This window comes from Monopterus albus, unplaced genomic scaffold (genome assembly GCF_001952655.1).
Source record: "Monopterus albus unplaced genomic scaffold, M_albus_1.0 scaffold349.1, whole genome shotgun sequence".
Classification (NCBI taxonomy): domain Eukaryota; kingdom Metazoa; phylum Chordata; class Actinopteri; order Synbranchiformes; family Synbranchidae; genus Monopterus; species Monopterus albus.
Genome location: NW_018128229.1, coordinates 297,394 through 306,800, shown reverse-complemented (window position 1 = coordinate 306,800; position 9,407 = coordinate 297,394). Strand labels below are relative to the sequence as shown.

General features: G+C 47.2%; 1 protein-coding gene across 1 annotated transcript in view; it reads right to left on the bottom strand.

Moving 5' to 3' along the window:
- The window catches only part of nup133 (nucleoporin 133), a 14,970-nt gene that overhangs the window by 1,932 nt on the left and 3,631 nt on the right, over positions 1 to 9,407 (bottom strand). Inside the window, 18 exon segments of the mRNA XM_020625223.1 lie at positions 173 to 291; positions 714 to 849; positions 2,412 to 2,570; positions 2,914 to 3,047; positions 3,309 to 3,572; positions 3,847 to 3,905; positions 3,907 to 3,941; positions 4,310 to 4,432; positions 4,504 to 4,728; positions 4,830 to 4,924; positions 5,345 to 5,508; positions 5,825 to 5,916; positions 6,373 to 6,527; positions 7,436 to 7,507; positions 7,510 to 7,576; positions 8,187 to 8,334; positions 8,745 to 8,815; positions 9,077 to 9,232. Coding sequence (XP_020480879.1) covers positions 173 to 291; positions 714 to 849; positions 2,412 to 2,570; positions 2,914 to 3,047; positions 3,309 to 3,572; positions 3,847 to 3,905; positions 3,907 to 3,941; positions 4,310 to 4,432; positions 4,504 to 4,728; positions 4,830 to 4,924; positions 5,345 to 5,508; positions 5,825 to 5,916; positions 6,373 to 6,527; positions 7,436 to 7,507; positions 7,510 to 7,576; positions 8,187 to 8,334; positions 8,745 to 8,815; positions 9,077 to 9,232 — 2,274 coding nt within the window.

The following is a 9,407-nucleotide window of genomic DNA, read 5'->3' as shown; positions in this document are numbered from 1 at the left end:
AGAAACACAAACTGCAGCCTCCACAGCGATCACAAACTCTGTGAAACAGACTGAACACAAACTAAACATCATCACCTACATGAAGGAGGGTTTACTGACTGACTCAGTTTGAGCTGGGTGTTCCTAATAAACTGACCACTGAGTGTACATACGAGCGTGCATGCGTCTTCACCTGTATGAGGTTGTGAGCGCTGAGCAGAGGCATGGTGTCGAGGTTCAGCTGTTTCTCCTCCAGCAGCTGCCGAGGCAGAGTCTCCTGATGCAGCAGGAAGCGCTCCCGCTCCACGATGTCTGATTGGACAGATAAATGACAGGGAGGAGCCTGGTCACACAGCGCTGTGTATGTTTGATGTAAAATGGCCCCTATGTCACAGTGGTGACGAATCCTTTAAAACATTTCTGGATCCAGATCAGCATCAAAACCTGACTTAGGCCGATTTATGTGTCCATTCATATAGTTTATGCTTTTTAAGGTGTGACTGTGACATTGGATTTCTGTTAATACTAATATTTGATTTGTCACCACTGAGAATGTGAGCCTGCTCTCAACTGGTTTTTCCCCTGACTAAATAAAGATCGATGACGATCAGAAGTGGCTTGTTCTCCGGCCTCCTCCTTTGAGCCACCAGCACCGATTCAGGTTTAACGTTTGAGGTGAATCCACCTGATTCACTGGATTCTCTTTGATTTTATGCCTTAGGTTGTGTTTTTACCATCCACTTGTTTGTTGAGCTCGCCCTCCGGCAGGTTGGACACCAGCGCCGTCAGCTTACTGAGAGCCAACAGCGTCTTCTTCTTCACAAAGTAGCGCGTCTCTGCGTTGGCCTGGCTGTACAGCGTCCTGTGGGCCTGCAGACACAACATCAACAACATCAGACTGAAAACTGAGGGAAGCAGCTGCACAGTGTGTGAAAGCAGCTGTTTGCACAGTTCTAGGTTTTGGTGGGATATTAATGAATGTGGGTTACAGCTACTGGTTATGTTTCTATGGAAACCAAAGGCTACAGGTACTATGCATGATCATCCCTCAGGCAGAACAGAGGATAGCTTCAGTGAGGTGTAATGCACCAAAACGTTTACCACCTCTGTACACTGTCGAGCTCTAAACCTGCAGAAGACGTTGGTCAGTGTGACGTGTTCGACTGCAGCCAAGCAGGTTTCATTTTCTATCACAGAAATAAAGTCAAAAGTATAACTGTTTAAAACCAGGACTGTGAACACTTCTGCTTCAGTCACAAGGTTAAATAAGGACGTTTTTCTGTGTGTGTGTGTGTGTAGTTTCCTGTGCATGCTTGTTAACCGCAAACAGGAAGGAAGCTGCAGAAAGTGTGTGTGCGTTCAACAGAGAGACAGTGTACTTGCTCTGCTTGTTGTGAGCATTAGGTTTGATGCTGCTGAAACAGGAAGGAAACCAAGTTTGTGAGCATTTCATCTATACTACACTGTAGCAGCTGTATGTGAGAGTATGAAACAGCAAAGACAATGTAATCCTGCCTGTTGTCTCTTTACCGCACTGTGACAGATGTGAGTAACAGGAAACAGAGTGGGAAGGAAGGAAGGAAGGAAGGAAGGAAATACACACCAGTGTTTGTGTGGGTTATTTCTGACACTGTGGGAGTTTAAAGACATTTAAGTGTTAAAGAAGTGAATCTGGTAACAGCTGTAGATGGGAGGATGTGTTTGTATGAAGACAGGTGAAAATGAAAGAAGGAATAAACAAAGGTAAAGAAAGTAAAGAAGACAAAAGGATGGAAGAAAGGAAGGAACAAAGGGAATAAAAGGGGACATGAAAGAAGATAGAAAGGAAACAACAAAGGGGGAAAACAAATGGGAAGAGAAGAGAAACACTGAAAGGAAGTTAAATGTTAGCATGGAACGAAAGATGAACAAAGGAAGGAAGAATTACAGGAAGAGAAGACCAAATGAGGAAAGACAAAGGAAAAAGAAAGAGAAGACATGAAAGAGAGCAGGGACAAAGAAAGAACACAGCAGGAGGCCATGTTTTATTTCTTCCCTTTATCTTCACTAGGACAGATTTAGGGGAAGCTAAAGGAAGGAAGGAAGGAAAAAACTAAAGAAATAGGATGAATGGAGGGAAATAGGATGAAAGAAGGAACAAGGAAAGAAGAGTGTTTATTCCTTTTATCTTCACTAAGAAAGCTGCAGAGAAGTGTAAGGAAGGAAGGAGAGGAAAAGGAAAGGAGGAGAGAGGATAGGATGAAAGGAGGCCTGACGGGCAAAGGGGAGGAAAAAAGACTAGGAGTCAAAGTGACAGACTGAGGAAACAAATGAAAGACAAGTTGTATGTGAGACTGTGTCTTCTTTAGTGAGGTGTGGTTGTGGGTTTGTACCGAAGCACAAAACAAACCATGTGTGCGCATGAGTGTCTGCGTGTGTTGTGTGCGTCGTACGCTGTGGTAGTCGTGCACGTGGATGTGGTGCAGCCAGCTCAGGTGCTGGTGAGCCTGCAGGAAGCTGGCCAGCTGCTGGTGCTGCGCGGCCGGCTGGGACAGCAGCTTCCCCCTCTTCCCTTTCTCCATGTACCAACGAAAGAGGAAGTCGGCAAAGTTCTGCAGCGGGAAGTGACACGTGCAACAAAGAGGAAGTCAGAGGCTCAAACAACAGACCGGTATCACCTTGATGAGTTTGAGGGCCACAGCAGCCGATCAGAAAACATCGGAGACAATGTCACCTTCAGTGATCAACAAAGCACACAAATGAAGAAATCCACCTGAGAAGTCACCAGGCTCAGTAGCCACTGCTTGTAATTTGTGTCCTGGACAATTCAAGACCACCTGAGAGTCATATGATGTTTTAATGCTCACTACACACCAAGACACAGGCTGGATCTCATTTAACAATGAACTACAGTTTATGTGCACCAGACCCGACTGTGTGTGTGGCCCCGAGTACCTGGTCTGCGAACTTGGTCATGTAGTGCTGCAGGCGGCTGTGGTTGTCGGTCTGCTCACACATCTGGACCAGGATGTCGAAGTCACAGTACTTCTCAGCCAGCGTTGCCAGCCACTGGTACTGGCCCAGCTCCACTGCAACATGTCACAGACTCGTTGGATGGAAAGTGGGACAATCTACCCTCATACGCTACACCTCGTCTTACTCCTCATCTGCTTTATTTAAAGACGAACTTCTCCGAGTTACAGTGAGGTTTTAACAATTACAGAACTGACAGTGTCTAAATCGGGTTTCTGTTACCTCCCTCCACAGAAACGCCAGTTTGAATCCTCAGGTTGACACAGAGTGACATGTTTCCTGTAACCGGTCTATTATTAGACTCATCCTCAACTTACACAGTGGTGCCAGCAGCTCAGAGCGGCGCTGGCTGTACTCCATCTCCAGACTGTTGTAGCGCTCCTGTTGGGCCCCCGGGGGACTCTGCCGCTGCACGGAGGTCAGCTGAGCCACATAGCTCCGCAAGTAGATGTCCAACAGCGCCACCAACTGCTCACACAGGATGCTACGCAGCTCTGAGTCGGCATGGGGGTACACCGAACGCAGGATGATCTCGTGCTGGCGACAGATGACGGTGCGAACGCCGCCAACACCTCCCGATGCTGGAGGAGCAAAAGATTGGGTGGGAGAGAAGGATAAACTCAAAACTAAGATTGTCCATTCATGGTGGTCTAACCTTAAAAATCCAACACATGCACATGCTAATTTCTAAACAGGAGAGTCATTTTCAGGAGTGCACGTGGTCCCACCTCCTCTGCAGACACTTTGGATTTCGTGTCCACTCAGACTTTGGAATCAGGACCCAAGTAAAGTTAAACTGTAAGTCAGTTGTAACGGCGTCTGGCCTCACGTGCAGCCAACAGTGTGCTGTGTTACCTGTCCATGGGATGTACTCAGGCTCTGCAGCAGCGTTTTCAGCAGCTCTGTACATGGAGGCCTTCTCTGTGCTGGCCAGCAGCCTGGAGCATGTCCTGCACACACACACACACACACACACACACACACACACACACACGGTACAAGTCAGTCAAATGTTTCACACGATTAAATTAGGTGTTTATTTAAAGTGTGACTTGCAGGTTAGCAACCCTGGTGATTCACTGTGGAAGAAACGACAGAGTTACTGCATGTGGCCGACTCAAGAAGACAAACTGTGGCATCACCAAAGGGAGTCCGCCCGATGTTATGGGGTTAAAGGGCACTAAACTGTGAAGATCACAGCTCGTCTAATCTGTCAAAGTGCACGGTGTTTTCTTTGGTATTCTAACACATGTACTTCTATGCTCCAAACGTAGATATTGTTGTGTAACTGACGGTCTGCTGTCTTCCATGTCTTCACCTTGATGATGCTGTTGACGGTGACAACCACCTCGGCCCACTGCACAGAGTCGACCGGGTTCTCCTTCAGACTGCGCTCCTCCTCCTCCAGCAGACACTCAAACACCGAGGAGATCTGAGACACCTGTGAGAGCAGAAACAGTCAGGCAACGTGCGCACGACATAAATGACAACAGGGCGCATTCGGACACAAACCTCTCTGAAGAAGACATCAGCGGGAGTGAGGCTGGGCGGCACGGCGGTGTTGTTCCTCTGTAGCGTGGCGGAGATGGCCCGGTTCACCAGCTCAGTGTGTTTGGAGTGGTGGTTCTTCAGCGCCATGGCTGCCTGCAGCTTCTCAGCGTGCTCACACAGCAGCAGGCGTGTTGCCATGGGAGATGAGCGCACAGTCACCTGGCCTAGCCGGTCCAGCAGACCCACCTGATGAGGAACGTGTTCATGGCTGATTCTACTTTTCTGTTCTTTATAAATTCCACCAAGGTCACCCAGAGCACTGGGTGGTGTAGAGGTTGTGTGTGTACCTGGAGCAGGAAGTCCATGAAGCAGCCGTGGGCCTTCATCTTGTCTTCCAGCTGGTGGAGGATGATGAGGGAGGTGAGAGGAAAGCCAGTGCTCTCTGGATGGACAGACATGGAAACGTTTGTATAAAAGAAAGACTGAGAAAGTACAAAGCAGTGTCAGTTTAAACACTTTCATAATCTTCAGTGTTACAGGATGCGCACAGCAAAGAATCGTGTTCGTACACAGCGGTAAAATGTCACCATTCAGAACGTGTGATGTGTCTTCACACAGACAAAATACTTCACCTTTACTAAATAAATGTGGAACAATTACTTGCAAAAAAGGTTATTTGTAATCTGAGGATTTCCCGTGAACCCCACAGTGTGATCATCTCGTGTGTTTATGGTTAACGTACACACTGTGTCATAATTTAACTCCGTAGAGAAACGCTGACCAGGCAGCCTTCTATTTGAGTTCTGGATTTTTTAAGAACCAGTGGATACATGGTCTGTTGCTCCCCATTTCCCCTCCTCACCTTCGGGGACAGACTCGGCCCAGCGGGGGTCGGAGGCTGGGTAGTCGTCCACCAGGTCCAGGTTGATTTGCATCACCACGCCGTCCAGCTCGGCTCCCTCGTCCCCGTCGTCGTCAGCGGGAAACAGCTCGTCTGTGACCGTCTGAGCACCCACCAGGTCGTTACTGACAAAGGAGAGAGGATGATCTTTAACTACAGTGTCACAGGGACTAGATCCCTGTTTTCTAAATCCTAAGTCATAACTGTTTTTTTAAGCACCAATGGTTAAAGATGTCAGATACCTGCACAACATATCAATAGTTTTCTCTGTACAAGGACGATCATCAGAAGTCCAAGTGGTAGAAACAGCCCAGTGGCTCCATATAATATGATGCAGACCAAGATGTTTGAGGTTTTAGTTCAGTGACTGATGCCAGGGACCAGCTCTCTCAGTTAAAACTGACTTTTTAAACGGGACCTGGGAGCGATCTGCTAACGTACCGACAGAACTGCAGGAAGGCCGCCTTCAGGAATTTGGTTTTGTCCTCGTGAGCTACGGGCTCTGCTCTGGTCGGAGTCTCCACGGCTGAAACCTCAAACACAAAATCAAAACTACAAACTCATTTCCATTCAATCACAACCAGTGTCATCTTCCTTTTTGTTCCAGGTTTCTCAATTGAATACTTTCATGGAAATCCAGTACAACATGGCCTAGTCTAATCACTGAATGACGTCTCTGCAGTATATAACAATAATTCCTAATGAGATAATTCATTAAGTTGATGCAACCAGGACCCACATAAACAGCATAACACAGATAAATGCATTCACCAATTAAAAAGAATAATTCCTTTAAGAGGGAGCAGTGCAGCACACGTCGTTCTACACTAGGCCAGAATTCTTGCATGAAATTTCAGACTTTTCAAAACCTTCTGAGGCTGAATTCTTTCTGAAGTCCTTGTAAGACCTGCAGAAACGTCGTCTTTTAGTCTTCGTCTACAGGCTGCTCCCACACATCCCGTCTCAGCAGGGGCCAGTTTGAGTTTTACCTCCGGAGCTGCAGCCAGCGAGGAGCACAGGGAGTCCTCCACGGTCTCCGGCAGGATGGAGGCACTCTCCCTGGCCACCACCGCCACCAGGCCGCTGTTCTGGGAGAAAAACACGGGCAGGTTGGCGCAGCAGCCTCCTCCTCGTACGCCGTCACCTGGACAGAGAGGCACACGTCAACACAGACAGTGTTAGGTTTCTCTGTCACTGTTCTACTTTGGTTCCTATAAATAACAACAGCGCTCGAGTAGGTATTAAACAATCAGTTCCCAAGCTTCTCCACACTCCTGCCTTCAAAAACTCTTTTAATGACCAGTAAAACAGTTAACACTGAGTTCACCAAGTCAAAGAATGTAAAGACAATATAATGCCACACTACATTTAAATCCAGTCATGCCAGTGTGAACACTGGTGCAGACGTCCCCACTGACTTTCACTTATATGTTCTACGCAGTTCACAGGTTGAGTTACTTATTAAGTGGATTCATGTATTGACAATTACAACATGACTTTTCTGTCAGAACATCCAACAGCACCGTCTGGGTAAAGAGGAGGACTTGGATGAACCCAGTAACAATTATATGATGGTTATATAAGCCTGTTTCTATAAAATCACATACTAAAGCATTTTCTAAGCCAGTGGCACGAAAGAAAATATATTTATGACCTTGGTAAATAAAATACAAGAACTTTAATGCCCTCTGAGGAAACTAAGTGCATTTAAGCTTTTCCCAGATCGTGTGTTAAAACCTTCTGATGCCTGAAACACTCGTCTTATGGTTAAATGTGCTGGACTCAAAAACCTTCCCCATTTATTTTTACATAATTACTGTGTTTTCTCACAATGTTCCTTTGTGGTTTAATTAATGCAAACTAACTGCTTAAAGCTCAGTCAAGTCTTATATGATTCTCCAAAGTATAAAAGCCTATTGAACTGTATTACTTATGAGCTGACTGAGGGTTGTACGGTGCTTCAGCTGCAGTGCAGACAGCACTAGAGAGACCACAGCCAGATGAACCAGGAACACTGTGGCACCAACCAAACACAGAGTGGCCACTTCTCACCAGGCGAGTTAAAGCTGATTTTCTCATCAGGCAGCCCCCCCCTTCTGGTTTCTATCGTGCAGGCGAACACCCATAGAGGAAGGCGGTGGAGCCGGGGAACGGCGGCAACACCATCCGCATGGACTGCAGTGCCTCCTCACTCTGTAGACATATGATAACAAACAGTTAGCTCCACAGGTGGAGAGACGACCCGTCCACAGAAAACACAGCGGCCTCCTCACACGACAAAGGTTAGCATGAAAAACTAACGCTGTGCCGTTTTCTGCTGCAACGTGTTGCTTGTGCTTCAGGAGGCAGAGCATCGCTGCTGAGAAACTGAGGATTTAATCGGTTTAATCAGGAGACCCTGTACGCCCAGTTAGTTTGTTTCTATGGAAAATTATGAACCTAACAACCACAACTGTCTGCTCCTCCATCAGCTGTCACTGACTCCCAGACTGACACTAAACACGGAGCCTCAGCAGTATTGATGAAGCGGCGTTAAGCACACAGCCACAGTGTGAGCTGATTGACCTTAACACTGGACTTTGTTCCTGCAGCTTCAGTGGAAAATCATCCACAGCTCTGGCTGGATCTCTGGAGCCAACAGCCAGGCTTATTTCTTCAGATAATCAACATTTCACACTCATTACTTTGGATATTTCTACAGTTTTAGGCACAACTTCTCACAAACTCCCACCTGAAGCAGAAAAACAAGCCTCCGGACCTTTAGTTCCTTATCAGATCCACTAAACTCAGTTTCAGGACTGACCTGGAACGGAGTGTTGTACTTGGTGACCTCCACAGTAAAGTGGTCAGAGATGGCGGCTCCGTTGTCCTGCAGGGTCACCAGGCAGAAGTAGGCCAGGCAGGGGGTGTCTGACGGGTGCCAGGCTGCAGCCAGCACCACCAGGCCGGCTCTGAAAACACAGCATGGGCCACAGATTCAGCATCTGGCATTTCTCTGGCTTCATCTAAAACCCTGTAACGTGGTTAAAGTAAACTGAACGCTGGCTGTGATCAAAAGTTCCCTATGTGCATGAGGTGGAGAGCAGTGCACTGATGACTGTTTGTTTATAATATGCTCTGTGATTTTCATGGCACAGCCGGGGGATGAGAGGGATAACCTGTAGACCTCTACCTCCTGTTCACTGTACATCACATTCAGTTACAGACGATTTATACCAGAAAGATGTTATTCAGATAGTTTTTAAAATGCAGACTGTAGCTTAAAATGTGACAGACAACTTAAGACCTTTCATATTCAAGTATAAAACAGGATATATTGCACAGATAAACTGTTTAAATGCACACGGACAAACACACTCACTGGCCGAGCTTCATATCCAGGTACGCCACATTCACTCCGTCCTTCATCTCATCGTAGTTGCTCTCTGACCCCTGGCAGGAGACAAATATCAGAACGTATGACCATGATACATACGCACAGTACTGAAGCTTTGCGTGTTGTAAAGAAATTGAACAGAGAACCTGCTCAGCATGCCCGCCAGCTTCCAGCGGAAAAGATAATGTGTGGATTTGGTTCAGTAACAAAAAAGCACTTTCACCAGCACGGTGTCTCAGCGTCAAGGGAAACTGTGCGACGAGGAGTCAGACTTACTCTGCACAGTATACAACAATCACGTGTACGCTCATACTAACCCAGATGGCGTCGACGATGCTCTCGGTCAGAGCTCTGTGGATGTCCCAGCTCAAGACCTGGTGCTCCGAGACGTCCTCCACCTCCCACTTACTAAGACTGGAGCTGGTGAGTGTGTACAGGCAGCTGGCTCCGCCCACCCACAGCACGCTGTGGAGCTGCAGAGAGAGAGAGAGAGAGAGAGAGTCACCAACCAGACACTGGTAGACTGTGTATAAATACACTGTGCTGTGACTGTTGGCCAAGAAAACTATACAGGGACTAAACAGCTGGGATTTGAAACACTTCTGGATCCGCGCCCAAACAAATGACACAATTCTCTTCACTGCTGAA